Source organism: Chanodichthys erythropterus, chromosome 3 (genome assembly GCF_024489055.1).
Source record: "Chanodichthys erythropterus isolate Z2021 chromosome 3, ASM2448905v1, whole genome shotgun sequence".
In the NCBI taxonomy this organism is placed as follows: Eukaryota; Metazoa; Chordata; class Actinopteri; order Cypriniformes; family Xenocyprididae; genus Chanodichthys; species Chanodichthys erythropterus.
The window spans coordinates 55,060,189-55,081,891 of NC_090223.1; the positions used below are offsets into that span (position 1 = coordinate 55,060,189).

At 37.5% G+C, this 21,703-nt stretch overlaps 2 protein-coding genes and 1 non-coding gene across 17 annotated transcripts in view; 2 read left to right on the top strand and 1 right to left on the bottom strand.

Annotated features, from left to right (window-relative positions):
- tex2 (testis expressed 2) overlaps window positions 1–12,036 on the top strand; it is a 44,977-nt gene extending 32,941 nt beyond the window's left edge. For 12 of the 15 annotated variants that reach the window (XM_067382832.1, XM_067382831.1, XM_067382830.1 and 9 more), the window contains 10 exons: window positions 1,273–1,473; window positions 1,763–2,081; window positions 3,237–3,448; window positions 3,881–4,024; window positions 4,109–4,208; window positions 5,863–5,983; window positions 7,253–7,363; window positions 7,650–7,859; window positions 9,124–9,244; window positions 9,708–11,061. In XM_067382832.1, coding sequence (XP_067238933.1) covers window positions 1,273–1,473; window positions 1,763–2,081; window positions 3,237–3,448; window positions 3,881–4,024; window positions 4,109–4,208; window positions 5,863–5,983; window positions 7,253–7,363; window positions 7,650–7,859; window positions 9,124–9,244; window positions 9,708–9,842 — 1,674 coding nt within the window. In that variant the 3' untranslated portion in view covers window positions 9,843–11,061. Of the gene's footprint in view, window positions 1–1,272; window positions 1,474–1,762; window positions 2,082–3,236; window positions 3,449–3,880; window positions 4,025–4,108; window positions 4,209–5,862; window positions 5,984–7,252; window positions 7,364–7,649; window positions 7,860–9,123; window positions 9,245–9,707 lie in introns of all 15 variants that reach the window. The other 3 variants (XM_067382844.1, XM_067382842.1, XM_067382843.1) reach the window with 3 other exon arrangements.
- A 59-nt stretch (window positions 12,037–12,095) lies between these two features.
- Window positions 12,096–12,229, bottom strand: LOC137018245 (small nucleolar RNA SNORA76). The gene has a single exon (XR_010894873.1). It is a non-coding gene; the product is annotated as a small nucleolar RNA SNORA76 (small nucleolar RNA).
- A 2,294-nt stretch (window positions 12,230–14,523) lies between these two features.
- The window catches only part of ern1 (endoplasmic reticulum to nucleus signaling 1), a 38,943-nt gene continuing 31,763 nt past the window's right edge, over window positions 14,524–21,703 (top strand). Inside the window, exon 1 of the mRNA XM_067382845.1 lies at window positions 14,524–15,064. Coding sequence (XP_067238946.1) covers window positions 14,984–15,064 — 81 coding nt within the window. The 5' untranslated portion in view covers window positions 14,524–14,983. The remainder of the gene's footprint in view (window positions 15,065–21,703) is intronic.

A 21,703-nucleotide genomic window follows, 5' to 3' on the forward strand; every position in this document is an offset into this window, starting at 1 on the left:
TTTCACTGTTTTTATTCATTTTGATGAATACTGAGTGTTTTTGTGCAAGTGAGATGAGTGTTATCATCTCAGTTACTTAGAAAGTAACTCCAATATTTTATTGCAAATTTAAAAGAAGTGTGTTACTTTACTATTTACTTGAAAAAGTAATCTAATTACATAACTCATGTTACTTTTAATGCATTACCCACAACACTGATTAGAATGCCATTCATGGGTTTATCTCGCCCAACAGTGCAAACATTGGGTTTATTATAAGCGAGACGCTCACATTCGCTCTAGACTGAGTGTTAGCTTACTTAATCGCTTACTCATGATACATAGCAACACAGCTAAAAGTATTTCTAATATGTTAGAACTTTTATTGAATGTAGATTTACCTGTTGAGACATGCCTTCACAGGCACCCATAAGAGCTGTTTGTGATGTTTGAGTTGGGGGTGGCACAAATATGTTGTATTTCTGTAATTTCGGTATGTGCCACTAGTGTCGCAAAAACAACATACTTCACCTTTAAATAAAAGTACTACAATTTAATTTGAAACGTTTTTTTTGTACTCAAATACTGTCGGTTTTTAATTTGTTACTTTCCACCTCTGCTTTTAGAGTTAAGTTTTTTTCCAGCTGTTAAATGATAAAAGGATCAAAATCCATCAACTTTAAAGCGTGTGCTGCAGTTATATTGACAAACATGAATATACATCTGACTGCCTATCCTTCAGTCAACAAAGCCAGCACAGTCCTCGCTCATATTTATTTATTTAACAGCGCTGTGATTAATTTTGTTCTTTTGGGTCTTAGTGTTTTTAATTACTGGTCCTGGTCAAGCAATGCTTTTCAGTGGTATTTTTTTCACCATTTTGCTTTCTAGGGGCCAAGCCCTGAGTGTTTTTCTGGTTTTCACAAAATTATGGTCAGGTGGTTTTAATAAGAGTTATCAAATGATAATCCTTTATTTAGATTTTTCAGTTAAAGTGTTTGATTCAAACATGTCCAAAACCGAACACAACTCTATAATTTTCTCTGAGAAAAATGAATCACTTACTTGCTGTTTATATTGAGAAAAAACTAACAATAAAAACATTTAAATGGATTGTTCATAACTTGCAGTTTTTTCCGCAATGTTTAGTGTGTTGATTCTCCACTTATGTTTCATTTCTAAGAAGGTGGAAGCTGTTGGGTGTTCTTGGTCCCTTAATTACTACTACTTATTATTTTATTGCTCGAGTTGCCCATTTGTTTTGTTGTAAATGTTCTGTGCTTTTGTACTCAGGGTTGGATGAATGAGATCTACAGCTATGACCCTGAGACATATCACGCCACACTCACTCACTCAGTGTATGTGCGTCTGGAGGGCTCTGTCCTGCGACTGTCCAAACCTAACCGCAATATTCCCCGCCGGGCAACCTTCAGTGAGCTCAAACCTGATATCACCTACATTAGCCAGAAAATCTATGATCTTACTAACAGTAAGGTGGGTGTGCTTGACACTGTCCTAAAGTTTTAAATGTCTGCAATGAATTCAGCCCAGAACACTTAATGTACAGCCCTATTTAAATTTAGTAAGGATACCATAGTAATATTTGCATAATGGGTGAAACCTTTTTTCCTTGCATCTAAGCGGCTCTGATGCAGCATTTCACATTTGGACTTTTGTTCTTTTGACAAACTCTTGAAAAACAAAACTCCTTAAACCCTATAGATTGAATACATACTATTTAAAAAAAAAAAATGAAGGTTAACTTTGAGTTCTTGTATTACAGATCTACCTGGTGCCTCAGAGCCTGGCCAGGAAAAGGGTGTGGAATAAGAAGTATCCCATCTGCATTGAGCTGGCCAAGCAGGATGACTTCATGGCCAAAGCTCAGGAAGATAAGACCGAAGTGGTAGAGGAGAAGACCCCTGCACCAGGAGATAAGACTGAGACAGTAGGCACTAGTGAGGAACCTAAGAGAGCACACACACAACCTGTGCTCTACCTGTTTGGGAGGACAGGAAGAGACAAAGAGGAATGGTTCAGAAGGATGCTGTTTGCATCCAAACTGAAATATGAAGCCAAGAAGCCCACGGGCCTGCCTACAAGTAAGAGTGAAATTCACATTTACAAGTGGCGCTTGAATCAAATCATCAGTTCTTTCATTAAAGGGGCTATATGTAGAATTCAGAAACTTTTGTCATTAGCGACACCAGTGGCTGTTAAGTGAACTGCAGCCAGTAACTTACTACTTGCACTCAACATACAAGAGACGGACCGTGATTCAAGGCCCCAATATAATGAAGTTCTTTTTGATTAGAAATAAAAAGAAGTTTGAAATACCTTTGTTGTTATATACTGTTAACTAACATCCAGACGCCACCCACACTGCTGAGAGCGACATTTAGTTGACTATGGAAATATGTGCTGCACGCTTTCCTCTCAAAAACAAAATAAACACAACAAAAATGATAGCTCTGCGAAAGCAGCAGTTCAGAAAGCATCTGATCATAGCGATGATGTGTATATGTTTGCACCAGCTCTGCAATTCACCGGCATCATGTTGAATGATGAGGTCATTAAAATTACACTAATAATAGTTTGATAATAAAGTATATTTGAGACTATATAGATCTGTATATGTGAGACTATAATTTGAATGAATCCCTTTTCTTTGCATGACACATTGACATTACAGTACAGGATTGCTCTTTCTGCATTATCCTGAACATTGTGTAAGCATTCATTTCATGTGTCATTGAATGGAAGAGAAGCTCACGAGAGCGTAATCGTCACATCTTTTTGATTTTCCTGGCAGAAACGCTAAACTGCAGAGTTTAGCTCCAACCCTGATAAAAACCCGCCTGCCTGTAGCTTCCTAGTAACCTTTCAGACCTTGATTAGCTTGTTCAGGTTTGTTTGATTAGTTTTGAAGCAGAACTCTTTGGCTCTCCAGGGCTGACGTTTGCCAGAAAGTCAGGGAAGGTCTTGTTTTTATACGTTTTGTTACAAGCTGTTCACACATTTTCAATAAAAAAGTGATTAATGCATGAAAATTAGTACACATAGCCCCTATAAGAAAAAGTACTGTATATTTCTCATGAGATTTTGTTCTTGTTCAAATTAATGATTGCTTCTACTCTGATCAGGGTTTTCAGGTTATAGTAATGAAATGAATACTCTACAGATGAAGTATCTGTTAATGTTTACAGATGTTTGTATTTTTAAAGAATAAGTAGCATTATTTCCATGATCTCTCTCAGCAGGCTGTCTGGCTCAGAGCCGCAGCAGCAGTCGTGGCAGCCTGGATGAAGTGCTCCAGTCTCATCCCAGACAAAAAGACCTTGGTGCCAGTGTCAAACAGAAAGTTCTGGAATACAATGTCTACATGGCTAAATATGTTAGCCAGTCCACTGGCAGCCCCGCCACAAGCCCTGTTCAGAGTGCTGGAAGCAGTCCGGGAACCGTTAAAAAGGTCCACAACATTTCACAATGTCCATTTTTCAGAAATCAGAAAACATCTTACATTTAAAAACCAAATATCAACTAAACTAACTCAACCTGTCAAATCAACTAAACTGACTCTTACATAAATAAGATAAGATGTTATAAATATTCCTAATCATAATGGTGTACCATTGGATGAGCCATGTTTGAAACTATTCTATTCTGAAAGACCTGTAATCATACAAATGAATTCCATAGTATTTCAAAGCTGTATTCTATGTAACATGCCTGTAACACCTAGCCTCGTGTGGTATACTTTGGTAAAACATTAGGGGATCTTTTAGAAATACTATCAACTTGGAGTACAAAGCTTCCTCATTTCCAGAAAACAATGAAATTTAGTGATGATTCTTTAGTGTCTTCCAATGAAGAACTGTTTACTGTTGTGTTTGTCTCATAGTTTCCAGAGAGTCGAGAGCAGGAGGCAGAGTCTGAGGCCTGGGTCAATGCTCTTTTGGGCCGCATTTTCTGGGATTTTCTTGGAGAGAAATACTGGGCAGACGTTGTGTCTAAAAAGATACAGAAAAAGCTGAGTAAGATCAGGGTGAGTACTGATGTATACATCTCAGAGCAGACTATCTGACTGTGTTTTATTTCAAACAGTAACTTAGTGTAATGATTATTACAGCTGCCGTACTTCATGAATGAGCTGACCCTCACTGAGCTGGACATGGGAATATCCATTCCCAAGATCCTTAGCTCCTCCAAACCATCTGTAGATCACAGAGGTAAGGCCTGGTCTGTACTTCTGAATAAAATATATATATATATATATATATTTCAGGGCTGTTGATTTAATGTGTTAATTTAATTAATTAGTTATGGAAAAAAATAATACGTTAAAATATTTAACGCACCCGTCCCTGACCTACGTAGTTCGTCTTACATTTGATTGGTGACGAACATGAAGCAGGGCGACAACTCACTGCGTGATGGAGCCTATAATTACGCCCCTAAAATTCAAGATATTGAGGGAAAAATACTCAGTTTTTCTCAAATTTATATCATATGATATAGTTAAGCATTATCACAAGCGCAATATCACACGAGTGCTGTTTTTGTCCTGAATACCACAAGTGTAAATGTAATACTGATTTTATACAAAAGTTCAATAAAGTTAATGTGTTATTTCAGACACATTATTGACTGTTTTTGCTCAATTTTGCCAGTGAAAATATTACCTATAAAGCCAGAGCAGAACTGTTGAGTGTCTCCAAGCAACACACAGCAGTGCTTTGTTTCTGAATGAATCCGTGTTTTGAACGAATCAATCGGGTGAACTGATCGATTTGGGAGATTCTTGACAGAATTGGTCTCAGACGTCAGACCAACATTCATCCAGCAAAAGTTGACTGAGGACGTCTATAAACCATAGTAGGATATTACTCTCTTGGCCATAGGTACTGTAATAATATCCTAATACTGAGCCAATGCCTTATAAGAGCATGCAGCAGTAATCAGCATGCACTGCACTTTTTATAGTTCTTGATTTTGTCCAACTTTTTCTTCAAACACCAGAACACTTATTTACATTTATGCATTTGGGCCGATGCTTTTATCCAAAGTGACTTACATTGCATTAAAGGTATACATTTCATCAGTTCAAATCGAGTCCATGACCTTGGTGTTGCTGTTTGAGCTACAGGAAGGCTATAATGCTAAAAACAGTTAGAAAAGTGTTTTAAACAACCCTAAGTATTAAACTTGGCTTTGTAAAGGCCCAGAACACTTTAGCAACCTACATGAGCCCATAGCAAGAGTCACCAGGTTACATCTTCATACAGGGTGCCTAAGAAAATCAGAGGTTTTGGTTCTAGTTTTGCCAGTGTCTTGTTCATTTCTTAATAAAAAAAAATGTCTATCTATACATACTCATCATTTACCGAAACCATTAGATGTGCCTCACTGACTGAGTCAAGTTATATCCCTGATGTAATGCGCTGTATCGATGGAGCAGTTGCTGCTCCGGTGGATGTGTATGATTTGGTAAATGGCCAGACCCCTGCCAGCTTGTTAAACTTCTCGTTCGTCATCTAGGAAGCAGCCCGCTGAGCTCAGAGGATCAGTGTGTGTCTGAGCCAATCAGTGTGAAGCAAACTCGTGCACTGACCTTTCACTCGCTCAGGAGGAAGTGTGCGTCGTGACAGTATGGCTTTTAAGATTTCCAGGGGTTCACTAGTGACTCCTGCAATAAAATGATGATGAAAATGTATCAATAATATATCCTATAATTTAGAGCATATTGATTTCAAACATTGCAGTTGGATAATCACAATCCAGGAGATTATTTTCTGTGGAGAGGTGGTTGTTGTTGTTGTTGTTGTTGTTGTTACATTCATTTTAAAGTGTGACCAAATATGTTTCGGCAATCTCCTTTTGTAGGCCTTTGGTTTGACTTGGAGATCTCGTACAACGGTTCCTTTCTTATGACTCTTGAAACCAAGATGAACTTGACCAGACTGGGAAAGGAGGGAGAAGGCTTAGGAGAACAGGGAAAAGAAGGGTAAGAGAATGGATGACATTTCTGATGCATACAGATGTTGTCAGATTTTCCTCGTCACTGGTTCCAAATTTCTAGGCTTCTTTTTTTCTTTTTCTTTTTTTTTCTTTTTTTGTGAGATGCTGTGTTCTTTTGATGGGTTATTTTTCTGTTGGATGTATTTATCATTTACTCTTTTTGCTGTTTCCGCTGGACTCATTTCTTTGTGGATGTGATCCCTTAATGGTGAGTTGAATCAGGGCTTTTCTGAAATCTCTCATTATGTTCTACATGCTGAATGTTTTTGCTGCTTCTCAGATTTTCACTTCATTCCACATCCGCTATGGTCTGCATGCGCTTACAGAAGTTCTGTTCCAAGCTCTTAAGCATCAGTGGGATTGCAAAATGTGATGCATGTGAAACATGCAAATGATTCCTTACAATGCATTTTGGTTAATCGAATCACAAGTGGATGACACTAAATACAGGTGTAAACGAGGTGTATAAAATGTTTTGAGCACTTTCGACCATTTCCAGAGGTAGTCGAAAATGCATTTGACCGGATTGCTTTTGTAGTGTAAACTCTCATGTGGTCGAATGTGTTCAAACAGCCACAAAAGACCACCGACTCTCTGTCTACTGACCTAATGAGTAAACATTATGGGAAGCGCTCTAGCCAGACAGGATTTAAACTTTGTCGGCTGAAGACCCAAGATTGGTTTAAAGTCAAAAAACATACCAAGCACAATGTTCTCTCCCCATTCCTGATTTCGAACACACATTCACAGCATTCGGCCAGTCTTGCAGCTATTAGAGCAGAAATGAAAGCAGCTGTTCCCATATGTTTTTCTGTCGTCTCCAGTCACATTCATATGTAAATTGTACAAGATTATTTAGTCCATTAGATCAAAAGATCTGGAAAAAAACATACATTCACCTGCCCATAAACCCTCCCCTCAAAGAAATCATGAGAGAAGTAGTCGAAAGTGGACAAAAGAGGTGTAAACAGAAATGCCTCCCTTGTCCACTTGTGATCCGATCAACCAAAATGCATCTTAATACCAGGTGGAAAAAGGGCCTAAAAGTGTTACAGCTCACTAGGGTTCGGAACAGAGCTTTAATCTTTATAAAGAATTTTTTTTTTTTTTTACTGTGTATTGCTTGTGTTAAGAGCCATGTCAACTCAAGCACAGGTGTGTTTGCAAGAGCTTTGCATATTCCCTTGCTTTCAGAAAGCCAGTTATCATAGAAATATGCTGCATATGCTTTTGTCTGTTTGTGTGCATGCACTAGACCCAGACCACGCACTTACTTCCTGGCCGACAGTGATGAAGAATCGTCGAGTGCAGGATCATCTGATGAGGAAGATACTGCTGAAGTGCCTGAAATTCCAGGAGTGGAAGGGTGAGATTGAGAAACTTTCCATTTGCTTCTGTGTTTAAATCTGGATATGTTTAAGAGCCCAACACAGAGCTCTTGAGACAGAATCCGTCTGTGGGTCAAAGATGGACGAAATGTTTAAGAGTCAACCCTGAATCGAGTTTAATCTAAAGCAATTTTTTTATTAGTATTTCAACTTGTTACCATGAAAATAGCCAAGGAAGCTGACATGGCATTAAAACAGCAACCAATTGATCAAAGATGGCCACACACCTGTAAAACATACTGCATGAATGACTCTTTTCTTTAGTTATGTTGGGGGACATCGACCCAGCAAAATCATGCGCTTTGTGGACAAGATTGCCAAGTCCAAGTATTTTCAGAAAGCCACAGAGACTGAGTTCATTAAGAAGAAGATGGAGGAGGTGTCCAACACCCCACTGGTCCTGACGGTTGAGGTTCAGGAGTGTCAAGGAACACTAGCTGTCAACATTCCACCACCTCCAACAGACAGGATATGGTATAGTACATTCTTTAATATCCTGTTCAAATGGCAACTGCATAGAATTATGGTCAGATTATTTCAAGATTATTTCACCCAAAAATTTAAATTCTGTCATCATTTATTCACCCTCATGTCATTCCTGTAAAACTTTCTTTCATCATATAAAGTGATCGTTTATGCATAAAACAAGAACAAATATCTCTTGGTGGGTATGAAAAAGAAATAGAAAATGAAATCACTTTTTACAGTAAAAAGCTTTTAAAGTACAGTAGGTACAAGGTTTAAGGTACAGTAAAAGCTATTTCCATATTCTAATGTTTGAGAGCAGAGCTATTCAAAGATCTGTTGTAAATTGTATTTTCAGACTTTGAAGTGTTGCTAATACAACTTGTATGCTTCATAGACATTTACATTAGAGAACATATTGATGTGTAATGTTCCATTCAATTTATTCCTTTAATTTTCTTTAATTGGCCTTAAAAAGCTCTTAAAAGATATTAAATTTACCTTTATAAAACCTGAAGAAATCCTGAAATATTAGATTAGTTTTCACCAAAGCTTTCTCTATTTTGCTGTAGATCATCAAACTGTTATTCTACCTCAGAAGTTACACTACCTCAGAAGAAGTTATGCTAGCTTAGTTTCGTAAGATACCTTCATGCGCAAACGCTGCATGCAACATTATTGCCTGATAGGGCAGTGAGGCAACAAGTCAGCTGTCTAAGTTTTCGGACACAGCCAGTATCTTTGGGCATCCTAAATGTCGCTATCATGCCATCTGCTGGTCATAATTCAGTACATGTGTCAATACATTTCATGCCTCTGTTCAACAATTGGATTTAAAATGAATTTAAAAGATTTCATGGACGAAGCTCACGAAACTTGTAAAAAATGTAGCCAAAAATGTAAAGTATGAAATAAGGCATTATATTTTACTCAAGTACCAAGTGACCTGAAGGACAATTAAGATTTATTTTTGACAGTTAAAGGGTTAGTTCACCCAAAAATTAAAATTCTCTCATCATTTACTCACCCTCATGTCGTTCCAAACCTGTAAGACATTGTTCATTTTGGGAACAAATGTTTTTATTGAAATCTGAGAGAATTCTATCCCTCCATTGACAGTCTACGCAACTACCACTTTGACGCTTCAAAAAGTTCGTTCATAAAGAGATTGTAAAACTAATCCATATGGATTAAAATTTTTGCAATTTTCGGAACAGGCACAATTACTTTATATGTTGACATGTGCTTATGTGGATGTTTCTGTTTATTTCAGGTATGGTTTCAGAAAACCACCTCGTCTGGAACTGAAAGCTCGGCCTAAACTGGGTGAGAGAGAGGTTACTTTTGCTCATGTGACAGACTGGATAGAAAAAAAACTAAATCAGGAGTTTCAGGTAAATTGATTGGTCTTCTCAAAGGTGTTATAGGATAAGAATTGCCATTTGTTAGTGCAGGGGTTCTCAAATCTGGCCTCGAGGTCCACTGCAGGCAAGTTTGACCAAGCTTGAAGCTAAACTCTACCGGACAGTGGTCCTCGAGAGCCAGTGTTAGAAACCTCAGCATTAGTGTTTTTCCCTCTGTAATTAAGAACTGCAAACCCACCAGTTTGGAGTCAAATACATGCAAGTACCTTTGAATACACTATTTTAAGGTGTACTTGTTACAGTGTAAATACATAAATACTGTACTGAGTAATATTAATTATCAACACGTGTTTACTGTAATTTATAGTACATTGTATATGCACCAAACTATCCTTAACCTGTATTCGTTTGCTGATATTAGACTAGGCTTTTATGTTTGTATTGTCATTACTTCCTGTTCTTGTCCCTCTGATGCCTCTATTACCTTATGCAGAAAATATTTGTAATGCCAAACATGGATGACGTCTGGCTGCCTATCATGCACTCTGCCATGGACACACGTTCCAATGCCAATGCCTTGAAGGACGAAGAAATCTTGGACCATGAGGAATCCCTTGATGACATGTGAAGATACGTTGCTGTATAAATCAGAAGATAAATACTAAAGTCCCATGAGGGCAAGACTATACCTGACTTGAAAATTACAGGTGCCATATTGCCCATTGAATAGAGCTGTGAAAAATCTGAACACATCCATAACTAAAAGAAAGGACAATACTGCTTGCTTGCTTGCTTGCTTTTGATTTGATTGAGACAGTCCAAATGCACATGCTGTTGGCCCTCAAACAGGATAAAGAGATTTTGGTGATGCACTAAAATGCATAAAGGTGACGGATGTTAAACAATTAGTGAAGAGGCAGTAGAACAAGGAAAGTCTATATGTGACTAGGTAACGTGTACACTACCTCTGTTTGATGCACGCTGACTTACCAAAAGTCCTGGGGTCGCATGGCACAACCTAAACTCTTCCTGCAATAGCCCAAGGCCTGGTCAGCAGATACGATTTACAATATGAGGGCTCTCACTGGACTTTTAGTATGACAGAGTGCCTGCAAACCACCTTGGAGGGTTTGATATGTGAAGGCCGTGAATCCTTGAGTCACATGTTACAACATGTTTAACAGAAAGCCAAAAGGGGGCAGATTTGCGCCCATTTATGATTTCCTCATGATTGTCATATGCTTCTAAGCAACAAATAATTTCTTAGACACAACAGACCTACCATTACACCATTATCCTCTTCCATTCTGCTGCCTGAGCCTTCTGTGTGGCGTCCGATTATGCAATTAGATCAATTTCACTGTGCTCAAGCGGGACACCAGCCAACAACCCTTAATTCCTAGGCGATCCCTACCAAAATAGCCTATTCTAGTGGATAGGGTTCAAGAGCTTTCTATGTGAGCTATATCCAGTCAACCATTGCCCCTCTGGGTGTAGATCAGTGGTTCTCAAATGGTGGGTCGCAGGTCTGTTCTCAGTACAGCAGGGGGGAAAACATGCTAACAATGCTAATGTGCATAGTTAGAGTAGCTAAATAAACAGGCTAATCAACTTCATAAACACTTACCCAAATCTCTTTATAGTTTTAGTTTGTCATCTAATCAAACCTAATGTATTTTGGTGCAAATTCATGTCACAGAACCCAAAAAGATGTCAATTTGTAGGTTAACCTGGAAGGCTAATTGATCTACTGGCTTATCTAGAATAGTTTTTTTTTTTTTTGATTGTACAAGTTAAATGAGGTGTGGTAAACACTTAAAGAGGCGTTCACATTTGTACATAAATTACACATCAAATGTGAATTTAGAGCTGCTGTTTTTCATAAATGTTAAGTTGCTAGATGAAGAGTACAACCCATAAATGAACATCCTTGTGGTTATATGTATTCCTTTAAAACCACCATTCCTAAACCCCACGGGAAAGTCCCATGGATTGAAAAACTAAATCTCTTGGAGGTTTTTGAATTAAATCCTGAAAGGCTCTATTTGGCAGATGCTGATTGGTTGTTTGACATACCCTTACCTTCGAACCCCCACCCCCTTCATTATATATGGTTATTATTCACTTAAAATGAAGATAATTTTGCGCTGACCAGTGTTTTATGTGGTGAATTATTGGATTCCTGGGCTAAAAACAAGTGCTATTCTATTAACAACACCGATAAACTCGTATGTTGTGTACATGGGGAGAAGATTGTTGAATGTACAAAGCATTTTTGTTCACCTTGTTTGGCATATTTTGTCAAGTGTTGATATGTGTTCATTGTCAGGTAGACTTTTTTTTTTTTTATATATATATACTGCGCTTGCAGGTCATATGGTGTATTAAATCAGTTAGGAAGTTTCTGTTGGATTAACAGTGGCAAGTGAACTTTGCCATCTAAAATATCATGAATGAATTTTGACATTCGTCCATTATCAGATACTCTACAGGTATTGACAGGTCTGAGAAAGTGTTTTATATCCAAACATGACAAGGTCTGTATCTTAGCTGGTGCTAAGGTGTCAATGAACATAAATTGTGGCTACTTCCACATACATTTTGGACTTGGGTCCAAATAATCAATACTAAATGTACCTTGATTTCAATGAGTTTACATTGAAAGACAGTTTGACTACAATATTGCCATTCACAATTGATCTTTTGTGCGTGCTCCGCCAACTGCTTATTCCTTTGCACAATATTTTGTGTTTATATTGTGTTCGGCCATATTGACAACATGATTGTGTGTGGAAATTGATAAACGGCTTTTGCAAAAATAATTCCAGTGTTTCCAGTCATTTTTTCAAATGCACTTCAAACTTGTATAAGTAATTCAGAATTTTGTGGATTGCTTTTAAAAGAGCAACTTGGAAGGAAAAGCCAAGAGGCTCCAGTTATAACAAGCCTTTACTGTTGCACCATTTCTTGACCTGAGTGAGCCATGAAGGGGCTCGACAGGTTCAGTGACAGTGCGCTCTATAACACAGCAACAAATAAGACACAGACAGCCAAAGACATCCATTTTGTTTTATTATGCACGAACTCAAACACATACAGAATTTTGCTTAACCACAAAATGTCCTTTTACCCTAAAAAAAATTATACATCTCCCAAAAACGCTTGGCAAATAACTCACATTTGTCTAGAATTAAACACATTGTCATTACAGATAAGAGCATGGTGTGGCACATACAAACCTTAGCCTCTTCCAATTCACCTTCACCTGTGTCAAAAGAAAAGCCTCCATTAACATTAAATTCCAGCTTTAATATCAGAGACGTGTAGTCGAAATCCAGGAGTCCAGTCAGTGATTTTAGTTAACATCAGTGTTAATCAGCAGTCTAACGCAAAGACATCATTCCAGACCATACAAACTGATAACGTTTCATTCAAGGAATTCAGGCCTGGCCTTACCGAAAAAGTACTGGCTCGAGTCCACTGCAAATAATCCTAAATGGGGACAAATACAAATAATCTGTGTTAGTGGTATATTCATATGAAAACAAAGCTTGATTAAATAAGCGCGAATGTAATTTCAGTGTAAATGCGATCGGCCATGCTGCAAACACGTGCTCAGGGGCCACTGCATTAACATTGTGCACGTTATGCAACTAGTACGCCCAATTAGCATTTAGTTTAGTTATGGATAATCAATCTTACTTACGGACTAGCCACACATTTCTTAAGAAAAATCACTACGATAAGTTGTTCCAGTTATTTTAAATGAATACAAACTAAAGTCAACTTTAATGTTACTTTACTAGCAGATACACTCACCTTAATTTGTCGACACAAGAGCTCATTTGTTCGTCAGAATAAATGATAAACGATCAATTTCATCACTGTTGAGTTTACTTTTTTCTCTCAAATTCTCTAAACTACGGAAGTACAATCTTAACATTAGCTCAACTCCCTCCAGCCTACAAAACATAGTAAGGCTCTGATTCCTCTCTTCTCCCACGATGTATGGCAGACCGTAGAGCTCGCAGCCAACGTGATCGGATATGAGGGAAGATGCCAACCTCCACGGCTCACGCATTGGACAAAGCGTAACTGTAAACGCATCACATGTTCCCAGATAACCAATCACATTATAGCAAATAGCTTGTTCGAGATGCGTCGGCGCTGCGCAGGCCGATCGCCGCATGACATCAAAGTACCGCGAGAGCGGGACACTTGTTGCGCCACCAGCAACTAGAAAGCTTTAAGATTCATCACACTGTGTAGTATGTATAATATGTTTGCATTGGTATTATGAATGATGAAAACACACTGGTTTGTTTCCAATTAAAAAACAAAAACACCACTGTTTGAGGACACTACAGAAATTTATGAGATATATAGAGTAAACCGATTCCTACCCTAAATTAATAATAGTAGTTAATAGTCTGTTATTGGCCTTTTAGCTGAGCCATCCATATAGCAAACAAGCCATGGGAATTGATAAAAGAACACATATTAATTTTTGCTGCATTTACATGTTTTGACCAGCAGGGGTCACCTGCGTGTGGCATTTGAAACTGAATCATTTTTCGAAGCAAATGGTTCAAATGATTAATTAACTAAAAGTCAAAGTCAGGCTTATTGTCATTGCTAACACAGTCAAGGGCAATGGAGAAAAACAAAACGTGATTCCAAATACTACAGCAATTAGAGACAACAATAAAAAGGACAGAAAGAGGGACGTAAATATAGTGGAGCAAAAATTAAATATAGCCTAAAAAAAAAAAAAAGTTGCATTATTGAGGTCGGCCTAACGTGTATAACAGCTGTTATGATGTGCAATAGTTGTGTAGAGTAATCAGATTTCTGGTTGTCCCCTTCCCACCCCCTACTGGACAATCCAATTGATTGCTGTATGGAAGTAAGCTATTTCCTGTGAATTTGTGAGACTTATGGTTGATAAGCGTCTATAGCCTAGGTAAATAACTAGCAAGAGCAACAAAGTAGTAAATGGTAAAACAAGCTATGCTACAAACCAGTGTGCTTATGATTACAATAATACAATAAAATAATATGATACCAGTTTTCAACATCAAGGAGCTTAACACACAGTTTTTCTACTATATATATATATTTAAAAAAGTATATATATATATATATATATATATATATATATATATATATATATATATATATATATATATATATATATATATATGCAACTGGGGAGATGTTTTTTGACATTTTACATAATTAAATTATTTAAACATTATAAAGTATTTGTTTACTTATTTAAAGTTATTTTGAACAGCATGATGAAAACAAGTCCAGTCGAGGGAAAAAGATAACAAATACTAAAAAGATTAATAATAATAATAATCATAATAAACAGATTCAAAAAGATGTATTCTTTACAAAAACAAAACTATTACAGTTGCTATTTTGTATTACCCGCGTTTATTATTATTATTAGTAGTAGTAGTAGAAGTAGTAGTAGTATCACTTGTTTAATTTAATCTTATGTAATTTGTATTTTACACGTTGACAACAAAAAATAAAAAAATATTATGACTCCTTGTTTCCGGTCCAAGGTGAAGTGACGATGTTTCACAGCTCCGCCTCCAGGGAGTTGTGCGCATGCGCAAGAGCAGAAAGAGGAAGCGAGCTGATAAACGCATTGAACCCGTCTGTTCAGTAGTAACCAGTACAATGACACCGTAAACTATCGTAAAACAAACCTATATCTGCCGTATACTCAGAAAGTCTGCTTGTTTATATGTGTGTATGATGGCGTGGGGAGTGTGTAGCAGGGCTCTGGTGTGGATTATAACTGCGGTCATGTGGTGGAGTCACAGCAGCCTGATGGTGAGTGTAAACATTACTGATCGATTACTCGCTCCTGAACTCGTTGATCACTGTAACACATGTCTTTAATAGTGTACCGCATTCATTTCTGGAGTCAGACTAGTCATGATGAGTCAAAACACTGCTGATCGACTGCAGTCCTCCTCCTTTGACCTGTGGCCCTCTATCAGCTTTTAATTTATTAGTCTACTCATTGAATAGTTATAAGGCTGATCTTTGTTTGCCTGCTATTTGATCTGATTGTATGGACATAGAAGATATTTCAGTTACGCTCATGCAAAAGTATATGCACGCTCTGATCTGAGCAGAAACATCAGTACACTAGCTTTATGATAGAGTAGATACTGTATGTCTCTTAAAGTTTGTTAGTAAAATAATGTGGACGATCAGTGACAGAGAGAGGTATCTTGAGTTTTGTCTGGATTGGCCTGCAGGACATTATTTTGTCCTATCCATGCTGCTGTATCATGGTATGTCTGGGCAGTTCCTTCCTATTCTTTGCTGTAATTTTCTGGACTGTAGTCTCCTTTTTTATCAATTGATTAGAGTCTTCAGATTGATTAGAGTCTTTGTCTTCAGAGTCAAGAACAGCATTAGACAGTATGAGCCTTTCCAGAACACACTTTTTACTTCCTAAATATCACACTAAAATTACAGTGGTTTAGTCACAGACTGGCAGTGGTGTCGCTTCACCTGCATCTGTTAACTGATGCTGAGATGCGCATATATCAGTGGGCTGCTGTGGAGTGACTGATAAAGATCTAGGCTGGAAAATGAAAGGTTTGCTGGCTCAATTCATGAAGTTTCACCATTTGTGCTTAATATGATTATCCAGGAACACTGAATATAAATAAATTGCCTTTTATATATACGCATTATGTAGAGCTATCAAAAAATCCATATCTATTAAATCCATATCTGCTCACTAGGGATGTAACAGTACATGTATTCGTCCCGAACCATCCTGGTAGGGATAGCATGGTTCGGTGCATACAGTCAGATGATGAATACAGTCAGTAACAGGCGATCCACACTCCAATCCAGAAGGGGGTGTGTGCGGTAATGCAACGCTGTTTGCTAACCGCCACAACAGGAAAAAGAGCAGAAGAAGAGACAATCTATGCACTAACCCAAAACAAGAGTTCAGATGGCATGCAAGAGCTTGCTAGTAGCCTATATGCTGAGTTTCGATTAATTTTTGTGATGCTCACAACAAACTTCATGAAAGGGCAGAAAATGCCATCCTGTCTGTTTTGTTTTCTTTTACAAAAGCACAATGTTTTGTTTTTATTGTGGGTGTACACAAATAAAAACGGACCCTTTTCGAATGTTGTCTTACTCTTATCTGTATGACAAAAATGACAAGGTATTTCAAGTTGTTTCCTCTGTTATAATGAGACAAAATCATTTGGCATTGTGCCGATTTGTGTCGTGGAATTCTCATTACAGTTTAAAATAAATTATAAATTATGCGTCCTGGAAATGGGAAGCCTCAGGTGTCGCTTCACTCTCTGTCTCCTTGTGAAGTAGGTTCAGATGTAGATGGCACTTTTTCTCCTTCTTGCTCATCTTTCCATGATTTCTTGAAAATGCGTAATATTGAACTGTGCAATATGTTAATGAACTCTTACTCGCAAAGAAAATTACATTGTAGGCTAAACAGTAAGCACAACACATTAATCAAACCAGTGAAAACATCCATTGCATTTTACTGCGCAGCATTGATCAATCTAAAGGAGGCTGTACTTTACCAACTACCTCAGGGGGGACTAAATTTGCACTACTGTCTGTTCAAAATAATTGAAAAGAAACTTAGCATTGGGAATTTGTTGCTTTTTTTCCTGTTTTACCAAACTCATACCAAACCGTGACCCCAAAACCGAGGTATGTACTGAATCGTGACTTCTGTGTACCATTACACCCCCGCTGCTCACATATCCCACTATTAAGAAACTATATAGATTCATAATTTTTTAGCACACTTTCCTCCACATAGACCTTCCTCAGGGTTGCGCCATATTTGATTTTTTTTTTTTTTTTTTTACAGGAATGAAAACAAGACTCCATTAAACAAATTTTAAAGTTGTGAAAGCATGTGTGATTTTGGACCTTTATTTCAGAGATCTTCAACCCTGCTCCTGGCAATTTATATCCAGCCTACTTCAGCTTGTGTTTTCTGAGAGATCATGAAGAGCTCGATTAGCTGGTTCAGGTGTGTTTGGAGCGGAACTCTGCAGGAGCAGGGCTGAAGACTTCTGCTTTGTTTATTACATGCCATTGTACATACTGTCTATCTCGTTTTCATCCATGTTAATTTCAACATAACGTCTACCCTGACTAAGGTCTATTGATTTTTTTTAATGCCTGGACTTGTAGCACACAGGAAATGAGTGACTCATGATTGCAGCAGGCCTGTAGCAGAGAGCACATGGCCGCTGACAGATAGAGGTCTGTGATCATGTCTTATCACAGTCGTGTGCGGCGAGAGCAGAACTGACAAGTGATAGCCATACTAGGCCATAGCGGAGGTCCAGATCTTGTGTTTCTGACATTATAGCTCATTTCGGAGGCTGCATCCTCTAGAGGTTGCATTTGTTGGCCACATACATCTTGAGCTGGTTTCATTTAAGAAAAGTAACTGTTAGATTGCAAAATAAGAAAAAAATTACAGTATTTCACAAGGAGTAACAGTCAAATTTATTACGGAAACTTTTCTCAAATAAGACATCCTTGTTGACGTATGCAGCCTACAAATGAGAGTACGCGGGGCACGGCTATAGACACTCAACACAAATTCATTATTAAAGGTGCAGTATGTAATATTAATAGCTAGTGGTTGAAATGGGTACTGCAATCCAAATTCAAAATATTGGAAAGAGTTGTTTCTCCCGCCCCCGCCTCCACCCCCTCAGACTCGATGCTCATGTCAGGTTGCCAGATTGAGGACACGCAACAAGAGCGAAAACAATTTACAATGGAAGGCAATTTACAATGGAAGGCAATTTACAATGGAAGGCCTTAGAGTTGATTTATCCATGTTTTTAATATGCTTCCGTTCATAGAGCTTTTTAGATGGATGCTGAGGCTTTTTAAGTCAGGTAGAATCTGAGATCTCTGACCCAGTTCGTTTGCTGGCTTTCATGTCTGCTATACACTGTATGCTACCTACTGGCAACCCGGGGTGTCGAAATACTATTGGGTAAATTGATGGCAGGGGATGGGATCACACAGCCCAAAACAGAAACAAACATTCAGACATGGAACTCACATTTCAAAGTAGAAAAAATGTAGCATTGTTTTTTTGGAGAATGTGAACTTTGCAGATATTTAGGAAACATGCTAACATATTATGTTGTTTTTATGCTTTAGTACAGTCAAAAAATGTACATAAACAAATTGTGCAGACACTTTTGTCCAATTGACTTGCATAAGACTTAAATCATGCTGCTCAGTACCAAAAGGTTTGAAGGTGCATTTATATTAGAGATTTGTTTTCCTTTTTTTTAGATGACTTCGCTTGAGATTCTTAGCTTTTTGGAAAAGAAAGTCTTGAAATGGACTTCGCTATTGGCACTTTGGGTTTGTAATTTGCGTTAGTTGGATTTTTTTGGATGTGGATTTTACAGCTCTTCATTTATTCTTCTGTACCTTAATGAGAGCGGTGTACATCTCATTACCATCTATGGCTTAAATAAACATCTGCTCTCATATTTAATGACCCCCTGATACTTCGCTGGAAGTTTAGACATTTTGGAGAAGAGTACATTAAGTTGGATAAAGTTTATAATGGATAACTTTCTTGTTGAGTACAGTAGGCAGTAGGCATTAAAAATATACAAATGTGCTATATTGTCAAATATTGTGCTATATAGTCACATCTAAATGGTGTGAAATGCAGCAGAAAATTGTTTTTTAGAAAATAGTTACAACATATTACATAAATTAAAGTTTAAATTGCAGCATACCAGCTATGATTAGCAGTATATGTCAGTAGTCTTTAATGAATGCACATGTTGCAAGTATCTATTAAAATAGTTTCTCATATTTCCCTTTTCTGCTGTGCAGTAGGAGAATAAGGATGTGGAAGGGTGGACCTGCGAATCACATGTTTTATAAAGCCTCGCTCCAGCATCAGGCGCTGCTGTGTACAGCTGTGGACACATGGCTTGCGTAGAGCTCAAATGAATGTTTTGCACTGCACTAGCTAGGGTATTATTATTATGCATTGGGGTGATGCAATGTCTGCCCTGTTTTATTAAGTTTCATAGTAACTGCTTGCTTTTAAGCATTTTAGTGTTCATTAAATTAATGAGTGCCCACAGTTCACATATAATTTTAGATTAAGCAGAGTTTGACTTTTGGTGTTTTTGCTCTCGATTCCTCTTTAAAAGAACTCAGTAAACAAAAAATATAACAAGTATAAAACACGCCTTTCACTTTACACTCTCTGGCCTTAAAATTTGGCTCACATTGTAATTTTAGTTCATTTTATTTGTGACCAGATCTAGAGACCATTTGGGTGTTTGCAAATTGGTATGATGTTTTTTTTGTGGGAGGAGCCTACCTTGGTGGCAGAAAATTAAGGCCCTGACAATAATTCACCCAAAATTGAAGAATGAACTGGTGTGACATCATTTCGAACAAAATCGTGCCAAAATGAAGTTTGTTTGAGTTAGTTTCAGGTCTTTTTTTGGGAGTTCGAAACAGCTTGCCAAAAATAACTTTACAGAAAAGTTTGCTCTGAATGCTAAGCACCTTCGAACTACCATTGGTCAATGGTGATGATGTAATAGTGACGTAAATGACGTCTGCTCACTATATGCACTTTGCATTAATGTTGTGGAAATGGAAAAATAATAACTTTCCTCAGAATTGACCGTTCACAAAGACCCGCCCCCTTTAGTTACTGTTGCTATGTCCGACAAGCCATGTCAATCTCTCACCACACATCATGTTCTCACACAGTGAAAAATACATCACGGAGCAAAGACACTGACAACGCACTGACAGACAAGACAGAGCAGGTTACTTTTGATATGAAACAAAGTCTCAAATTTCAAATTTTGTCATTTTTAAATAAATTAAACAATAAATACCATTTTGTAGCTCTTTAATGTGTCGTGACAGATCGCTGTAGCGCCTCAGTTCAAGCGGCTCGTGAACCGATCATCTCTTCCTACTAGTTATTTTATAGCATCAAGTAAACATGAATGAACATGAGAAGGAAACTTGTTTCAAACACGGAAAGATGTCAGTATGCACACCATTTTTCAAGTTCAAGTCCACCTATGTTAATCCGTTAACTCCCCTGACTGCTTTGTCAGACAAAATGGCATTATGATTGGTTAGATCGCCTGTCAATCAAACTCCTTGCGAAGGGTCAATTAGGAGCATATAAAAAAATGTGACACACACATAGATTTTGACAATATTATAATATGGACCTATGGCACTTGAGAATGTGCATGGTAAATAAAATCTAGTTAAAATCCAGTTTAAAACACATTTATCAAGTACTTTGTATTCACATTGGTGTCATATAATTTTGAGAAATTATCAACTAAGTTTTTCAGATGAAGTTTTGTTAAAATTGTTTTTCTTTTCTAAATAAAAAGATCAAATTTTGTAACTTTTTTTTTCCCGTCATTGACCTATATGCTTCCCATATTTTCATGTCCATAAAAAGTGGTAAATCTGTGGTGTCGTTGTGAACCTCTAATGCCCAACAATATTTGGCATCACACAAATGTAGTCATGAAGTACATTATAAGTGGTCGAGATGACACTGCGGATTGAAGCAGCCTCCCGAGATCTCTGGTCTCTGTTTGTTTTCATGTCGTCCTGAAGTAATCTCCAAGACCTCTGAAGGAGCGTTTGCAGTGTGATGACTGTGGTATCAGAGTTCAGAGAGGGCTGCGGCTGTGGCGCCAGCAGATGTGCTGGATGTTTTCTGTTCTCTCCTGAAACCAAGAGCGCGCTGGTTGCTGCTGTGTTTCGATGGTGATCAGGTCCATGTTAGGTCGTGAGAGATTGCACAGGTGTGTAATGTTTGCACTGACTCAGTTACGCTAACTGTCAGATTCAAGCCACTAAATCTGCAAAAAACAAAACTGATTATCACTTCAGCATGTCATCCAGTAGAATGTGTAGTGTGTGTGTGTATGTATGTATATATGTATATTATATATAAAACATTTTTAGATCAGTAAGATATTTTTTAAATGTTTTTAAAAGAAGTCTCTTCTGCTCACAAAGGCTGCATTTATTTGATCTAAAAAAAAAGCATCAAAAACAATAATATTTTTACAATTTAAAATGACTGTTTTCTATTTGAATATATTCTAAACTGTAATTTATTACTGGGCCATTCCGTGTCAAATCAACCAGAGGTCCCCGGCTCAAATTTTTGATTTTGTTAATAAAATGTAATGTAAATTTACTGAGCAATCCACTATTTTGTAGAGGGGGGTCAAAATTATAAATTTTACCTGAGATTTGGAGCCAAATTAGAGGGATGTAAAAAATGACTTTAGAAAGATGGCAGTATCGTTATTTTATTTTTGCACAGAGATTAGTATATTAGTAAAATCTGTTGACTTTAGCCATCTTTGTTTCATTATATGCCAACAGTCTAAATAT